Here is an 18,770-nt window from a genome sequence, read left to right on the forward strand (position 1 = left end):
ACTGATGAACTTGAAAGACCAATTTGTGGAATTTGAGTATACATGGATTTTGATATTCACCCTCAGTCCTTGAACAAATCTCCTGCAGGTACTAAGGGAAAGTGGTACTTGATATCTATATTCATACTCCAAACTTTATTGTTGTTTTAGTCGCTAAGTTGTGTCTGACTCTTTTGCGGCCCCTTGTATTGTAGTCCACCAGGTTCCTCTGTCCATGGGATTTCCCAGGCGAGAATACTGGAATGAAGTTGCCATTTCCTTCTTCAGGGGATCTTTCTGACCCAGGGATCAAACCCAAGTCTCCTGCATTGACAGGCGGATCCTTTACCACTGACTCACCAGGGAAGCCCATATTCAAACTAGTTTCTATTATTATTGTTATTTCTGTCATGGCTGTTGTTTTAATTCTACTTGATATTTTTCTCTTCTTTCTCTATCTACTCTTAATGTACTGACCACTTTAAATAGTTTTGCCTAAGTAAGGCTCCGCTCCAGAGATAAATATGAAAAGTGCTCCTTTGGAAATTTAATATGTAAACCTGTCATTTAGTATTAATAAGGTAGACTTCTTAGCACACAAGTTTAGTGTATGTGAAATTGTCATATGTTAATTTATTCAACAGTGACTTGGCAGTATAAAGTTCACCAAGGGAGAGTCTCACCTTATTTGGTGTTATTTCGCCTTCTTTTGAACCAAAAGGAAGAAAATTTAGTGCAGCCTGAGGTAACTGCAAGGATTGGAGAGGAGATCCTGGGAGAGAAGGTGTGCTAATATAGGCTTAAAGAATACATATAAATTAGCCACATTATATGAAAACTCATATACATTCTGGGGAGGAGGAGAATTATGGGGAAAATTACGGCCAGTGAGGGTGATAAGATATATCTAACCTATTCTGCTATTGCACTACATGTTTTGTTTGTCTTGCAAAGGCTAGCAAGACAACAATATGACACAGTGGGCTGGCGATACACCCCTGGAATTCATTTATTTAAAATAAGTCAGGTGATTTTTATGTATGTGTGAGTTTGTCAAGATATTTGGATATCTTTGATTTTGTGTAATATGAAAAATCTTATTTTTCTAGTTGAAATTGAGTAAACCATCACAATGCCTTTGGTTACCTCAAGAATGGAATCAGGAAATTGCTTGATAAGTTTGATGTAGGTTTTACTAATCTTTCCTAAACTGATAAAGTTTTGAGTCTCTAAACTCAAAGTCAATATCTCCAACTGTTTTAGCTTTGAAAAGTGTTGGACTTTTACAGTTTCCTTACTGCTATGAATTATCCAGTAATATTAGGTATTGCCTTTATGTCAAGTTACAGCGCAATAATTGATTTTCTGTTTGGAAAAACTACTTCCTAGGTTATATTTTCATAGCTAACACTTATTACACTTAGATTTCCAATCCTGAATGTTTTGAAAGGTAATGGGAATAGAAAATTCTTTTAAAACTATGTGGGTTGTATAACTTTTAGCATATCTTCAGTGCTATATATTACATTACAGTTTTTATTTTAATAGACCCTTGGTGCTATATATGTAAAAAAATGCATTTTATAATGCAAGTTGAAGAAATTCTATGGTTTTGTTTTTTAAAAAGTTTCTGATGTACTGCAAAATTATTGTAAGCAAGTATACAGTCACATATTTTTTATAAATGTTCTTGTTTGTTATATCTACAAACCCATTATATGTTCTCTTTCAGTGGTCATAATTTTGCATACAGGTTCTTAAAATGATAACATCAAGTTTTAAATATACTACGTGATAATGAAATAGGATACATTTATGGTGGTAGTTTGGTTCTGAAAGATTAATCAAATTCTCTATATGATGTGGATCTGAAGCAAGACCTTGGTACTTTTGCAGCTTATTACCCTGATATTTAAGGGAAAAGGGAAGGCAGAAAGTAGCATTGGGAAAAATTTATTTTCAAAAACACATTTTACATCTCTAAAACTGATGCTTCTCATCTAATTAATTCTGTTATCCTATTAATATAAAACTCTTATTGTTGAAAATGATTTAAAAAAAAGAGTTTCATAGTAAGGCAAGTCATTAGAGCTTGAGTTTATGACTTTAAAAGAGATTATTTTTTTAAAAGCAAATATAAAATAATAAATTACTCTGTGTACTTTTTCACTAAAAGATACGTCAAATTAATTACAATATATAAAGTACACCTAATGTTTGTGTGTGGTTAGTCGCTCAGTCCAGGCTCCTCTGTCCATGGATTTCTCCAGTCAAGAATACTGGAGTGGGTTGCCATGCCTTCCTTCAGGGGATCTTCTCAACGCAGAGACTGAACCCAGGTCTCCCTCATTGCAGACAGTTTCTTTACCTACTGAGTCACAAGGGAAGCCCAAGAATACTGGAGTGAGTAGCCTATCTCTTCTCCAGGAGATCTGGACTCAGGAATCGAACCAGGATTTCCTACATTGCAGGTGGATTCTTTACCAGCTGAGCTACCAGAGGAGCCCATAGATAACTACAAAATATATATCATAGATAACTATAAAGTATGCCTTGTGTCTAAAATAATAATTATAAAACACTGTCACCAATCAAGACATTAACCAGACTAAAATAATATAGCAAAACTCCCACTTTTAAATGATTTTCATCTTTATAAATGAATTGGAAACAATTTAGTAACAATATCAGTCAGTTAAGTTCAGTCGCTCAGTCGTGTCTGACTCTTTGCAACCCCATGAATCACAGCACGCCAGGCCTCCCTGTCCATCACCATCTCCCAGAGTTCACTCAAACTCACATCCATCGAGTCAGTGATGCCATCCAGCCATCTCATCCTCTGTCGTCCCCTTTTCCTCCTGCCCCCAATCCCTCCCAGCATCAGGGTCTTTTCCAATGAGTCAACTCTTCGCATGAGGTGGCCAAAGTACTGGAGTTTCAGCTTTAGCATCATTCCTTCCAAAGAACACCCAGGACTGATCTCCTTTAGAATGGACTGGTTGGATCTCCTTGCAGTCCAAGGGACTCTCAAGAGTCTTCTCCAACACCACAGTTCAAAAGCATCAATTCTTCGGTGCTCAGCTTTCTGCACAGTCCAACTCTCACATCCATACATGAGCACTGGAAAAACCATAGCCTTGACTAGACGGACCTTTGTTGGCAAAGTAATGTCTCTGCTTTTGAATATGCTATCCAGGTTGGTCATAACTTTCCTTCCAAGGAGTAAGCGTCTTTTAATTTGATGGCTGCAATCACTATCTGCAGTGATTTTGGAGCCCCCAAAAATACTCCAGTAGAATTAACAATTTAAAAAAGTTCTTTAATATCATATTAAGATAATTATTACTCAGAGATCAGATTTTATTTGACTTTAATTTGTTTTTCTTCTATAGTTCAACAGTTTCCAAATAAAATCACTTCCATGGAGTGGTAGATGAGAGGCTGGTAAATTTTTCTTGACCCCCAGAATAGAGAAATATAAAATAAGGAAAATGTTGAATATTGGAGTCTGTAAATATATCAGAGAATTGATGCCGACTCAAAAAAAGAAAAGACTCTGATGCTGGGAAAAATTGAAAGCAAAAGGAGAAGCGGGTGGCAGAGGATGAGATGTTTGGATAGCATCACCAACTCAATGGACATGAGTTTGAGCAAACTCTGGGAGATAGTGAAAGACAAGGAAGCCTGGTGTGCTGCAGTCCATGTGGTTGCAAATTATCAGGTACAACTTAGCTACTAAACAACAAGGATATGATGAATTACCTGGAAGACTAGAGAAAAAGAATTTAAGTTAAAGAATTGATTGATATCTGTTAGCGGAAGATCAACCAGTTTATGAGATTTTCTAAGTTGAGAATCACTTTTTACAGTATCAGGGGACAATAAATAAAAATTTGATCTTTATCTGTAAAAAGTGTTTTTGACAATTCTGTGCCATCAACTTTTTGACAGCTTGAGTGCTCTGTGAAAGTCAATTACACTATTAATTCAATCATAGCATGATTAAAATGTACAATATTTATAATTAAATGAATACTTGTAAAGTAAAAACTATATACATGTGCACAAGCAGATTTTGTTATATATGTATGCATGTACATGGGATTTTAGAAATGTTTTACATATTTATTTATTTTTATTTTTGACTGTACTGGGTCTTTGTTGCTGCATGGGTGCTACTCTCTAGTTGCAGTATGCCGGCTTCTCATTGCAGTGGCTTCTCTTGTTGCAGAGCATGGGTTCTAGGGTGCATGGGCTTAGTTGCCTGGAAGCATGTGGAATCTTCCTGTCCCATGCATGATTTTTCATCACCAGACCACCAGGGAAGTCCTGCACATGGGATTTTTTAAACACTAATTTGAGTCACTCTTTGCTGAACTTCATTGCACTTTATTCTACATTCATTAATTCTGATTCTTTTTCTTACCGAAATGATCTTTAAACCAGATCTTAAATGACAAATGAAAATAAAAGTAGAGAATGGGAGGGAGAAATGTGAATGACGTTAATGGCAGGGAGAAAAGTTACTGAACAAGGACAAGCAAATCAGTCATTTCTTTTTATTATTAAACTACTTTCAAAGTTTGTATGAACAGATTTGTACTCATAATATACCTACTTTCTTGAAAATTTTGGAAAAGGAAATTCTAACTGTTCAGAGGAGTAGGGTTCCTTACTATTTAATCTTATTCCATTAAATTGTAGGCTAATATTTTACTATTCTGTATTCAGTGAAAACAACTAAATAGATAAATACAAGAATATTTTAAATTTTAACAATATGATGCAATATGAAGAAAAAAGCACTGGACCAGAAGTTAGGAGACTGAAATTCTACACCTTCTAACTGTGTGACACTTACAAAATTCATCTAGGTTTGAGCTCCCTATATATTAAATAAGAATTTAGAAGGCAATGGCACTCCACTCCAGTACTCTTGCCTGGCAAATCCCATGGACGGAGGAGCCTGGTAGGCTGAAGTCCATGGGGTCGCTAAGAGTCAGACACAACTGAGCGACTTCCCTTTCACTTTTCACTTTCATGCATTGGAGAAGGACATGGCAACCCACTCCAGTGTTCTTGCCTGGAGAATCCCAGGGACAGGGGAGCCTGGTGGGCTGCCGTCTATGGGGTTGCACAGAGTCGGACATGACTGAAGTGACTTAGAAGCAGCAGCAAATAGATCTATAATGCTTTTTTAGTACTAAATTTGATTATTCTTTTGATTTGAGTATTGGATATGATTGTGCAAGGTTTTGTGGATATATTACTGAACAAGAAAAATAAGCACTATTCCTAACCCTAGCCTCAAATATAGCCATTAAACAAATATTTGCACAATGAATTGTATTATCCTACTGTTATTTCTAGGTTTATGTTCTTATTGACATATTTTCTTTAGTAGTAATAATAGAATGCTTTCAGCTTCAAGACAAAAACTTAATTCAGAGTTCATTAAACAGTCAAAATAGGTTATTTTGTCAAACAAGAAATCTAAAGATAGTGAGTCTCCAGTATTGATTAATTCAGAGAAATAATGACATTATATGGAGGCGGATTTACTCAGTTTTTTGTTATTTGATTTTCCCACAGCCAAGTTTCTTCCTATTTGCAGGGTACACCTATAGTTTCTAGCAATACATCAAGTCAAAACAATGGCAGTCTCCTTCCCATTTCTCTTCTACCCAGAGAGGAAACGTTTCCTTGAAGACTTCCACTAGACTCCTATCATTTCTTGGAGCTATAGGAAAGACAGCATTTGAACAAATTAGGGTGTTTTAGGGGGCTTCCCTGGTGGCTCAGATGGTAAAGAACCCACTTGCAGTGCGGGAGACTCAGTTTTGATCCCTGGGTCAGGAAGATTCCCTGGAAAAAGAAATGGCAACCCACTCCAGTATTCTTGCCTGGAGAATCCCACGGACAGAAGAGCCTAGCAGGCTATAGTGCATGGGGTCACAAAAAGTCAGACACGACTGAAGTGACTTAGCCTACAGGGAGTTTTTTTGTTTTTATGTTTGCTTTTGTTTTAAAGAGGCAGGAAGGAAGTATGAATGAATATGAGGCAGACAGCCAACAATGTCTGTTATGATAATTTTTCATTTCTCTGATAAGACTAAGCATTATGTCCTCTCTTTCTTTTAAGACTTTGAACATATTTATCATAGCTCCTTAAAATCCTTGTTTGCTAATTCCAATATTTGGGTCATGCGTGTGTGTTCAGTCACATCTGACTCTGCGATCCCTTTGATAGTAACCTACCATGCTCCTCTGTCCATGGAATTTTCCAATCAAGAATACTGGAGCAGGTTTCCATTTCCTACTCCAGGGGAACTTCCTGACCCAGGGATCTAACCTATGTCTCTTGAATCTCCTGCATTGGAAGGCGGATATACCACTGTGCCACCTCTTAAGCCCAATATATGGATCATCTCAGAGGATCAACAGACTTTTTCTGCTTCTTTGTGTGTCTATTCATTTGAATATTTGCCATACATTGTGAATTACAATATATAGTATAGTGTTGAGAGTATGCATTTTCTTGTCTTCCTTTAGAGAAAGAAGAGTATTCTAGCAGACAGTTAATTTATAAGTAGACCAGATTGATTTTTTGAGTTCTTTTTTTTTTTTAAGTTTGGAACTCTCATGTCTCTCAGCACTGTGAATATTCTACGTCATTGGCAAATGCTCTCCTGTGTCTTCATAGCCATTAAAACTGCAACTTCTGCTTTTACAGATTGCATCCAAGTTCAACACCCCAAAACTATCACAGTGTCAATTTGTATAATTTTGCTCTTTGGCACTTGGACATTTTTCTCTTTCCCTCCTGCACTATATGTTTAAAAATAAATGTGGTTATACTTTATCCAGTATTTCTCTGTATTCAGAACAGGAGGCAGAGTATAGGACAGTTTAGTCCAATGTGTTCCCAGAGGTCTCCTCAAATTAATTTTATTAACTACATCTGTGATAAGTGCAACAAAGGAAGGCATAGCATAGAAAAGAGGAACCTGTGTGTCTTTGAAGTAGAGGGGCGTGGGTACCAAATACAAAGATTTCCCTGAAGAAGTGATGTTTTAAGGTGAGATATGAAGGTTGGTAAGCAACACTTTATCATATATATGCAAAGTTTCTGAGGCAGGATAGAGCTTGGCGTATTTTAGGGCAAAAGCTTTATTATTTAAAACTTACAGACTGAGAAAAGCCCATACATCTCAATTTGACTTTATCTAAATGTTACTTAATTTTCAATCATAAAGACTTGGTTGTCCTTTAGAAGCAACAAGGCAAGTAAAAATATTACTGAGCAAATCTACCAAAGATTCATGAATTTGACATAGACAGGGTGACGTGTGTATGGATGTGCTCAGTGGAGATTACACTGTCTTTGTTTTCTGTTTGCAGTACTTAAGGTGATTAATGAATCACTGTATCAGGCCTCAGTGTCTTACCCTTGTGTGTGTGTGTGTGTGAAGTTAGGGACCATCTTTTTTATATAAAACACATTTCTTCAGTTTTCTGAAACAATAATAATTCAGAGTATTGGCAGACAGAGAGCTACATATGCCAAAGTGCATGAATTGCATTATCTCATGAGCCTTACTAATGCAGGAATAGGAGAGCCCCTGAACCTTACTCTACCCTGCTGGTCTTATTATGGATTGTCTGTGCTAGAGCAAACTATGACTTCATATTAGAGTCTTTTCTCCTTTTCTTATCAGTTACAGGGGTGGATTCTTTTGAGGTGAATATTCCCAGAAACACGTGGGTATTTTTGGCACAATCATAGTCTGTTGTTAAAAACCTTGGTTTTCAAAATATTTAATTATTGTAAACTCCAGGCACCAATCAATCAGAAATCCAATGACTGGATGGCTCTGTTGGCCTGTGCAGCTGAGTAGCAGCCCTGCTTAACAATCTATTTCACCAACTGCCTCAATCTAATGAAGGATGCTTTTTATTACTGTGGTATTACAGCTCACTATTATTCATGTTGAAACAAAGCATTTCAAAATAAATTGATGTGCTTTTCATATGGGGAGGAATATTAGTTATTTTTTTAGTGTCAATTACTAAGCAGTTAATAATCATGGTGAACCTCTTGAGGTCAGTGACAGAATCCTCTTAATCTCTGAATCATCAGTCACCCTTGCTCTGCTAGACATAATGTGGATGTTTTCCGTAATTGTGAAATGATGCCATCGTTCTCCCTCTTGTTGAAATTCAAGAAAGATCCAAAGTTTTCAAGTAAAAAACAAATGGCTACTTTTATCTTCTGAGTACACTTCTGCATATTGCCCATTCCTAACTATCTGAAATAGCAGTGATCCGTAGATATATAAAGATTAAACTGTAATCCTCAGATCCTCAGTAATTTCCTGAAATTGAACACATAGAACTTTACACAGGTCTGGTTTCTGAAAATTTTGGTTTCAGAAGCTTTAGTCTCTGAATGGGTGGTTTCAGTCTTTATTGATGTTTACAGCATGATTGAACACAGAGGTTCAAAGAAACAGCAATCTAATTAAAAGGAATTATAAAACTGTTATTTTAATTATTGTATTTTAAGAGTGCTGGGGAGTTTGGCACCATGGGTGGTGGTCCTGCAATACATAACAATTCACCTTCTGGAAAATTTTCTGTGTACAAATGAGAGTTATATGCATAAACGATCACAAAGAATTATGTTTTGTTAACTTTATTATTGCATTCATTTATTCAAATTCAATAATACAGTTATTTACTGAGTCAGCCTAATATGAGTCAGACACCAGATGAGTTCACAACTTAAAACCTGATAAATCTTTGAAAATTCTGTGATAACTAAAATAGTATTATTATACACACTGTGACTTCTCATTTTTATATTTTATTTTACTCTTATTGTTCTAACACACTAAAATAAAATTTTAAAAAAGTTAAGAATGATTGTATATTTTACTCCAAGTTGTATGTAATTAAAATGAATCAGTCATATCAGGTAAAATTTATTTTAAAAGTGAAAATGTAAGTGATTCTTTGTAGTTACAGGTTTTTTTTTTTTTTTATAGTTTTTCCTTTTGTTCACTTTTGTGTTTTTCACATGAGATGTGGAATCTTGCAGGGACTTAGAGCTCCAGTGCACTGCCTGCACCCACACCTCAGCTCTGCCCCTTGCTTGCTGTGTTGCCATCAGCATGTACCTTAGTATGAGTCTCTTTGACACTCAAATCCCTCAACTGTGAGGTAAGGATTATAATACCTCAAAGAGTTGTATGAGTACTAAATGGTTTAGCATATATGAAGTCCTTACAGCGCTACCTGAGGTACATTAAGTATTATATAATATGTGTGTGTGTGTGTGTGTGTGTGTGTGTGTATACACACACATGGACATCACCAGATGGTCAGCACCAAAATCAGATTGATTATATTCTTTGCAGCCAAACATGAAGAAGCTCTATACAGTCAGCAAAAACAAGACCAGGAGCTGACTGTGGCTCGGATCATGAACTCCTTATTGCCAAATTCAGACTAAATTGAAGAAAGTAGGGAAAACCACTAGATCATTCAAGTATGACCTAAATCAAATCCCTTATGATTATACAGTGGAAGTGAGAAATAGATTTAAGGGACTAGATCTGATAGACAGAATGCCTGATGAACTATGGACCAAGGTTCTTGACATTGTACAGGAGACAGGGATCAAGACCATCTCCATGGAAAAGAAATGCAAAAGAGCAAAATGGCTGTCTGGGGAGGCCTTAAAAATAGCTGTGAAAAGAAGAGAAGTGAAAAGCAAAGGAGAAAAGGAAAGATATTAGCATCTGAATGCAGATTTCCCAAGAATAGTAAGGAGAGATAAGAAAGCCTTCCGCAGAGATCAATGAAAAGAAATAAAGGGAAACAACAGTATTGGAAAGAGTAGAGATCTCTTCAAGAAAATTAGAGATACCAAGGGAACATTTCATGCAAAGATGGGCTTGATCAAGGACAGAAATGGTATGGACCTAACAGAAGCAGAAGTATTAAGAAGAGATGGCAAGAATACATGGAAGAACTGTACAAAAAAAGAGCTTCATGACCCAGATAATCACGATGGTGTGATCACTCGCCTAGAGCCAGACATCCTGACATGTGAAGTCAAGTGGGCCTTAGAAACCATCATGACGAACAAAGCTAGTGGAGGTGATAGAATTCCAGTTGAGCTATTTCAAATCCTGAAAGATGATGCTGTGAAAGTGCTGCACTCAATATGCCAGCAAATTTGGAAAACTCAGCAGTGGCCACAGGACTGGAAAAGGTCCGTTTTCATTCCAATCCCAAAGAAAGGCAATGCCAAAGAATGCACAAATTCCTGCACAATTGCACTCATCTCACACGCTAGTAAAGTAATGCTCAAAATTCTCCAAGCCAGGCTTCAGCAATACATGAACTGTAAACTTCCAGATGTTCAAGCTGGTTTTAGAAAAGGCAGAGGACCAGAGATCAAATTGCCAACATCCTCTGGATCATGGAAAAAGCAAGAGAGTTCCAGAAAAACATCTATTTCTGCTTTATTGACTATGCCAAAGCCTTTGACTGTGTGGATCACAATAAACTGTGGAAAATTCTGAAAGAGATGGGAATACCAGACCACCTGACCTGCCTCTTGAGAAACCTATATGCAAGTCAGGAAGCAACAGTTAGAACCGGACATGGAACAACATACTGGTTCCAAATAGGAAAAGGAGTACGTCAAGGTTGTATATTGTCACCCTGCTTATTTAACTTATATGCAGAGTACATCACATGAAATGCCAGGCTGAATGAAGCACAAGCTGGAATCAAGGTTGATGCCGGGAGAAATATCAATAACCTGAGATATGTAGATGACAGCACCCTTATGGCATAAAGTGAAGAGGAACTAAAAAGCCTCTTGATGAAAGTGAAAGAGGAGAGTGAAAAAATTGGCTTAAAGCTCAACATTTAGTAAATGAAGATCATGGCATCTGGTCCCATCACTTCATGGGAAATAGATGGGGAAACAGTGGAAACAGTGTGAGACTTTATTTTTCTGGGCTCCAAAATCACTGCAGATGGTGACTGCAGCCATGAAATTAAAACATGCTTACCCCTTGGAAGGAAAGTTATGACCAACCTTGATAGCATATTAAAAAGAAGAGATATTACTTTGCAACAAAGGTCCGTCTAGTCAAGGCTATTGTTTTTCCAGTAGTCATGTATGGATGTGAGAATTGGACTGTGAAGAAAGCTGAGCGCCGAAGAGGTGATGCTTTTGAATTGTGGTGTTGGGGAAGACTCTTGCGAGTCCCTTGGACTGCAAGGGGATCCAACCAGTCCATCCTAAAGGAGATCAGTCCTGGGTGTTCTGTGGAAGGAATGATGCTGAGGCTGAAACTCCAGTACTTTGGCCACCTCATGCGAAGAGTTGACTCGTTGGAAAAGACCCTGATGCTGGAAGGGATTGGGGCAGAAGGAGAAGGGGATGACAGAGGATGAGATGGCTAGTGGCATCACCAACTTGATGAACATGAGTCTGAGTGAACTCCGGGAGTTGGTGATGGACAGTGAGGCCTGGCATGCTGTGAATCATGGAGTTGCAAAGAGTTGGACACAACTGAGCGACTGAACTGACTTAACTGATTGACTGACACACACATCTATTAGGGCTTCCCTGGTGGCTAGTAAGAAAAGTCCTATATATACATTATATGGCTAGTAGGAAAACAGTCTTATCCTGCTTATGTACTTAGGTTGATTCACCTCAGGTCAACTTTTTTTTGGGTGCAATCTGCAGTACTGTGGGTTCTTAGTTTTTCCAGATCAGGGGTCAAACTCATGCCCCCTGTATTGGAAGCTGGGATTCTTAACCACTGAATGGCCAGGGAAGTTTCTCAGGTGTTAAATAGCCTAAGAATAGTTCTCAGGTATTTAAATTTGAGAAATTCTCTGGGCCTGTTTACTCACATGAAAAATGAACATACTATGTTTAACTCTTGGTCTTGTTCAGCATTTGAATAAATTAACACATATGAAGTGGTTTGCCCAGTACTTGGCCTACCATCAATCCTTAAAAAATGTTAGCTATGACTACTTATTTATTATTTCATTATAAACATAAAGATGGGATAGTAATTAATATCTTACCATTTGAAATGACAATTGTGATTAATGAATATACCTATGAAGACAAATAAACAATTGTGTGATCCAAAAATGTGTTTTCTTTACTGATTATCCAATGTTTTATAAATTGAATAATCACATTTGCATCAAATTAACCAAGGAAATTCTGTTTTATTTGCACCTTTACCTGATCTTAGTGGCAAGCTCCAGGGCAACTCTGTTTTTTCAATTTAGGTTGCCAAGTGACTTTGTCATTTACTTCAGAGAATAATATACATAAAAGCTATTGAAACTGAGCTAAAGTCCTAAACTATTGTTTCATAAATTTCCTGAGCTATGAGTTTAATTATCATTATTGTGTAGGTTCCTTGGTTCTAATGAATGGAAATAAATTTAGACAAACTCATTAAAAATGACCATTTTCATAAACCCCTCCTTTCATATATTTTTATATCTGCCTCTTAAACACATGTGAAAAACTGTTAAACTTAATACCTTTCCTTTATACACACCTTTAATTAAAGTGTGTGAAAGTATTTTTGAAATGCATTATTTTAAAATAATTGTTGATTAGCAAGTAGAACAAAATAAATAGTTTTCCACATATACTGTACTAAATATTTAATGATTATTTGATAAGCATGCTCATTACATAGGGAGTTATACACCTTACATTTACTTCACTATTTTCACATAAAATCTTATGCATACTCGTCTTTCTTAATCCACAAAATGGCTTAATACACTATTGATTGATTTAGTAATTTAAAACAATAATTACCAAAGGTATTTTATCCTAATTTTTGCTTTCTTAATCTTTTCTTTCCAGGTAATTTTTAAACATTATTTTCAGAAAATCCCTACATGAAATTTCTTTCTTTTGGCTTTCAAAATTTTGAAAGGGTTAAATAAGTGTAAACATATTGTTATTGTGTGTAAATTGAATTTCAGCTGGAGGAAAAAAAAGCACATTCTGAAACAGTGATTCTCATCAAATCTTACTACTGCTACACATAAAATTGAACCATTTAATAATTTGGACAAAAGGTTTCAGAATTTTCAGACTAATATGAGGAAATAATGAGAGTCACAAGGAATTTTTTTCCAGCTCACTCCTAACATTGATCAGCAGCTTTGTAAATACTGCTCTGAATATGCTACATAGTAATTTTTGTTCTTTTTTTTTTTTCCGTTAGGAACCTTTCCCTGAAATTAGCAAAAGACATTGATCAGGAAGCCAGATGTTCCCATATCAGGGGAGTGCCTAGCAGTCCATCTGCAGATTGGCCCCTGCCAAGTGTGGAAGAAAATGGAGGCATAGATTCTCTGCCATTCAGACTGATGTTACAGGACTGCACGGCCGTCAAGACATTATTATTAAAGATGAAGAGAGTTCTTCAAGAGGTAATGGTCTGCTGTAAGATTATACTGCTGGTAGATAGTGAAGTCTGTAGACCTGCTTAGTCTCTCTTCTATCAAGAATTAACTGCATAATGCAGGGCAGGGGTCAGCTATTCTCTTGGAACTTAGCCTTTCTCATATGTCAAATGAAGTGTTTGTAGTTCTGTTTTATAAGGTACTCTTCAACTCAAAGATTCTAAGATTCTGCAGAGAAACTGAAAAGAGAATAAATTGATACCTAGTCTTGGGAAGGTTGGATAAAAAAAAATTGGCATCAGCTATCATTATGTTTGCTGCTGCTAAGTAGCTTCTGTCGTGTCCGACTCTGTACAACCCCATAGATGGCAGCCCACCAGGCTGCCCTGTCCCTGGGATTCTCCAGGCAAGAATGCTGGAGTGGGTTGCCATTTCCTTCTCCAATTCATGAAAGTGAAAAGTGAAAGGGAAGTCGCTCAGTTGTACCCGACTCTTTGTGACCCCATGGACTTCAGCCTACCAGGCTCCTCCGTCCATGGGATTTTCCAGGCAAGAATACTGGAGTGGGGTGCCATTGCCTTCTCTGATTGTTATGTTTATATATTAAAAGCTGTTTAGAGACCTTTCAACAGGATTTCACTTTGATGATATAGAGATGTTGTATGATACCATAAAACTAGTTTAGTCATTTTTTTCAAATAACAATTAATCTAATAAAATCAATCTTAATGTTTGACTGATTTTGCCCTTTGAATACAGCTGCCCTCTTGCAGCCTATGCTCAATTAGATAATGAATTAGTTAGTAAAATATTCGGGGAAGTCTTTGATCTTTACATCCAAGAATCAACCACTATTTAGGATTCAAGTATGTTATGGTTTTATTTTTATAATTAAAAGTTATTTTCTTTAGAGGATTTCTATAAAAGTGTACACAATATTATTTCAAAGATGTGAAATGAAAGGACCAAAATTTTAATAACTTTCCTCTAGGCAATCTGAATTCAGAACAACAGTGGGATTTCTGACTCCCAGTGTGACTTTTTATTATATCCTATTATTATTTAATTTATTTCTCATTATTTTTAAAAGATATTAATAGATAGTGTGAGAAGAGAGAAATGTAACTGTTTAGTATGACTGGTATGATAGCTCCTTACAATGATGACCAGGTTGTACTCCCTTTTCTAACAATGACAATAATAATAACACTAGCAGCTACCACTAGAGGCCAGAATTGAATCAAGGAAAGAAAGGAACTTAGGGGAAATGATTGTTACAGACTACGGGGGACATCCAGTCATGTGCTTATGTTAGCTAGTAAAGTAAATACTGGAAGAAATCTCTGCATTCTGTACCACCTTATACCACCAGGGTAGTTTTGTGTCTGGAATCTATGCAGTTGTGTTTAGAAGTGGCATGTTAAGCAGTTAAGCACAGACATTAAAAAGGTTAAATTATATATATTTATAATGAAAAAAATTGTATTTTTAAAAGGTAATTAGTACTCAGAGTTCTACATTTTCAACTAACTTTACTATATTTTCTGTTTAATTACACTTGTGAACTTATTTATGTATTTACATCTATTGAATCTTTATGTGGAAATAGTATATAATAGTGCTGTACATATTTCCCAATTGTAGATTTATTTAAGTCACTTTGGTAGCTTGAAATCAGCCATAGGGGAGTGTTATGCTACAGAAATTGGCATACACTACAAGGTAGGGCTTTTTAATTTGTGTGTGTGTGTGTAATCAGTTGTTCGGTCATTTCCAATTCTTTGCGAACCCATAGACTCCTCTGTCCCTGGAATTTTCCAGGCAAGAATACTGTAGTGGGTTTCCATTTCCTTTTCCAGGGGATCTTTCCCACTCAGGGATCGAACTTGTGTCTCCTGCTTCTCCTGCATTGAAGGCAGAGGCTTTACCTCTGTGCCACCTGGGAAGCCCTAAATTTTGGTGAGCTGCTGTTAAATATTTACCAGCACACCACTATATGTATGACTATATAGTTTCTATATTGACAGTGTGTTTTTTCTGCTCTACTCCAGGCTCCCTGACCATTTGCTCGACATATAGTCTGAACCTCTTTGAACAAGGCAAACTTAATAACTTCTGTTATACTAAAAGATATTAATCTCAAAGTGTGTAACATTCAAGTATTCAGTTTTATACCTCTCTCTTTGGTCTGGATTTTAATTTTAAAAAATCAATACAAGTGAAAAGGAAGTAAAAAAAAAAATGACAGGAAGAGTCAAGGGGCTTTCTTAGGGTACTTAATTTTATAATTTAAAAATATGCAATTATATTCATTATAAAGTCAATATTCAGAATATAATGAGATTGTTTTCTTCTGTTTTTCTTCATAAAATAATATTTGAAAAAACTGAAGAGAATTGATATTTAAAATTGATGTAAAATGAGCAATAATTATATCTGTTTATTAAACCTATTCAGAAATCAGGGAGTCTTACTCTTTATTGTCAGCAAGAAAAGCAATATTATTGTATGATTAGCATTGACATCTATTCTAGTAAAAAGATATTCATAATAGATGTCTTTAAAGAAAACTGAAATATTCTCTAAGCCAGGAATTTTTAAAGGGTAATTTACATTTCATTGAATTTAATTCCAACTAATCATTTTAGATTAATACTACCTTTTTACTATAGATAAATAGTTTATTTCTATTGACCTATTTGTATGATGCTTACTCAAACATGTATATAGATAATTTTTAACTGAAAATATCCCAATTATTTTATTTTTAAGATAAAAAAGTGATTAATGAGTTTAGTATATTAGACTAGGAACTGCTCCTATTTGATATTTTTCTTAATGCTGCTCTGTTGACATCTTAGATTTTAATTCTAAGATAGGTCAAATGTGCATCATCTGACATTTGTCTCACACTACCTATTTAACTCCCTCCTTTGGAGATCATTTGCTATTACAACCCCGAACATCCGTGCCTTCATTTAAAATGGAATAAAAGAAAAAAAGACTCGCTTTAGGCCCTAAGAAATTCCATTTTTCTTTTTTTAGTATTAATGATTTTTTAAAAGTTTCTCTCTTATAACAATGAAGAACCTTATAATTTTTTTCTTCCTTTTTTGTTATATTTTTTCACATAATCCCATTACTTGTAATAAAATAAAATCTTTAATACAGTTATCTACAGAAATAGTTTTTGTTCTGATGTTTCCTTTCAGTTTGGGCTTCCCTCTTGGCTAAGACAATAAAGAATCCATCTGCAGTGTGGGAGACCTGGGTTGGATCCTGGCTCTGGAAGATTCCCTGGAGAAGGGCATGGCAAAGGACTCCAGTATTGTTGTCTGGATAATTCCATTGACAGAGGAGCTTGGCGGTCTACAGTCCATGGGATCGCAAAGAGTCCAACACGACTGAGCGACTGGCACTTTCACTTTCACACTTTCCGTTTACTCTTTTGTTTTTGTTGTTCTCTTATTGTAAAATTTATTTGTACTGTATGGTTACTGGCCTAGAAAACTAATTGGAAGGGATTTTAGGTGCATTGTGTAATTTTTAGTAAGAAAACAGTTGGTAAGCATGTTTATGGGCCTTCCCTGGCTGTTAGTGGTGAAGATGCTGCGCTTTCACTGCAGGTGCTACGGGATCAAAACCTGTCAGAGAACTAAGATCCAGCATTCCATGCAGCCAAAAATAAGTAAATAAACAGAGTAAGAATGATTATTCAAGGGTGTTTGCAGTGCCCCTCCATGCGACACCATGGGCCTTTTAATTTAACAAATGAGTATTAGGAATGTGTTTAACAAATTTCCTGAATCATATAGGACATTTCTTTAAAGTTAGATGAGTGTTAAACAAATTAAAAAAAAAAATGTCGATTTGATCAGACAAATCTAACAGTAAGATTAAATTAGTGAAAATCAGCGAATTATTTGTTTAAAAATCAGTGTAATTTACAAGCTTGTTTAGTTGACATGAACATTTGGGTTTGCCAATGAGGAACTCTTACCTTTTTTCCCTTTTTTTCCTCAATTATCTAGTAATTCAAACTAATTTATTGTCTTTTAGAAATAATAATGGGAAACTTTCAAGGATAATTTTAAGCATGGACTTCTTATATTTTTTGTTTTTTAAATATGATCTATACATGCATAACAAAATTTGGAGTGTTTTGAACTTCACCATAAATTGTTCAGTGGGAATTTTTTAAAGAATTTTTTGTTTTAGCACGTTTTGTTGAAATGATTTCAAAGGTTACAACAGCTATTTTGTAAACTGACGTTTTCTATCAGAAAATCCCAAAGCAAATGAAAAGCATATAGAATAGGAACTGTGACAATGGATAATTAAAGAAGGAGAAAAGTCACTGTGGAGAGTCATAAAGTAAGAAAATTCACTGAAAGCAAGCAATTACCCATGTAAATCTAGGTGACAACCTAATAATTTGACTGCTTTTTTTCTTTTGAAAATAAAATTACAAGTTTCTGTTACCTGCTTTATTTTTATTTATTCTACTTAAAAATTTGTTTAAGATGTAAACTGGAAAAAAGGTAGACCATGAAAACTACAAATGCAAGAAAGCTAAAGTGACAGTACCCATGTCAGGCAGATATAAAGATATCAGTAGAATCAGTGCTATATTTCATAATGATAAAAAGTCATTTCATCAGGAAGACATGACAGTCATACCCGTGGATGTCCTATTTATGTAACTTGTAAATATGTGTTGCAAAATTTGACAAAATAAATGAAGAACTAGGTAAGTTCACAATCATAGTTGAAGATTGTAAATCTCTTTTCTCAAAAATTGATAAAACAACCAAAAATCTGAAAGTTTCAGAAGATTGAACATTTTTAATCTTTTAATAATGATTAACTGAATTGTGTATAACAGAATTATACCAGTTTTTCAGTGTATGTGGAACATCGCCAAGATAGTATATGCTGAATCAGAAATATCTTAGTAAATTTCAGAGGTAGACATCTATGCAATATAATTTGGAGAACAGTGGAATTAAAGTAAGAATCAAGAATGAACAAGTAACTAGAAAATAGCAAATATTTGTATATCAAAACAGCAAACTTCTGTACACCCCATCAGTTCAGTTCAGTTCAGTTCAGTCGCTCAGTTGTGTCCAACTCTTTGCGACCCCATGAATTGCAGCGCGCCAGGCCTCCCTGTCTATCACCAACTCCCGGAGTTCACCCAAACTCACGTCCATCGAGTCAGTGATGCCATCCAGCCATCTCATCCTCTGTCGTCCCCTTCTCCTCCTGCCCCCAATCCCTCCCAGCATCAGAGTCTTTTCCAATGAGTC

The 18,770-nt window shown here is 35.7% G+C and overlaps 1 protein-coding gene across 2 annotated transcripts in view; it reads left to right on the plus strand.

Moving 5' to 3' along the window:
* CCSER1 (coiled-coil serine rich protein 1) overlaps positions 1–18,770 on the plus strand; it is a 1,463,256-nt gene that overhangs the window by 521,124 nt on the left and 923,362 nt on the right. The window contains exons 6-7 of one of the 2 annotated variants that reach the window (XM_055587652.1): positions 13,281–13,488; positions 16,674–17,892. In XM_055587652.1, the coding sequence (XP_055443627.1) occupies positions 13,281–13,488; positions 16,674–16,703 (238 nt within the window). In that variant the 3' untranslated portion in view covers positions 16,704–17,892. Of the gene's footprint in view, positions 1–13,280; positions 13,489–16,673; positions 17,893–18,770 lie in introns of those variants that run through there. The other variant, XM_055587653.1, reaches the window with a different exon arrangement.

Source organism: Bubalus kerabau, chromosome 7 (genome assembly GCF_029407905.1).
Source record: "Bubalus kerabau isolate K-KA32 ecotype Philippines breed swamp buffalo chromosome 7, PCC_UOA_SB_1v2, whole genome shotgun sequence".
NCBI classification, from domain to species: domain Eukaryota; kingdom Metazoa; phylum Chordata; class Mammalia; order Artiodactyla; family Bovidae; genus Bubalus; species Bubalus kerabau.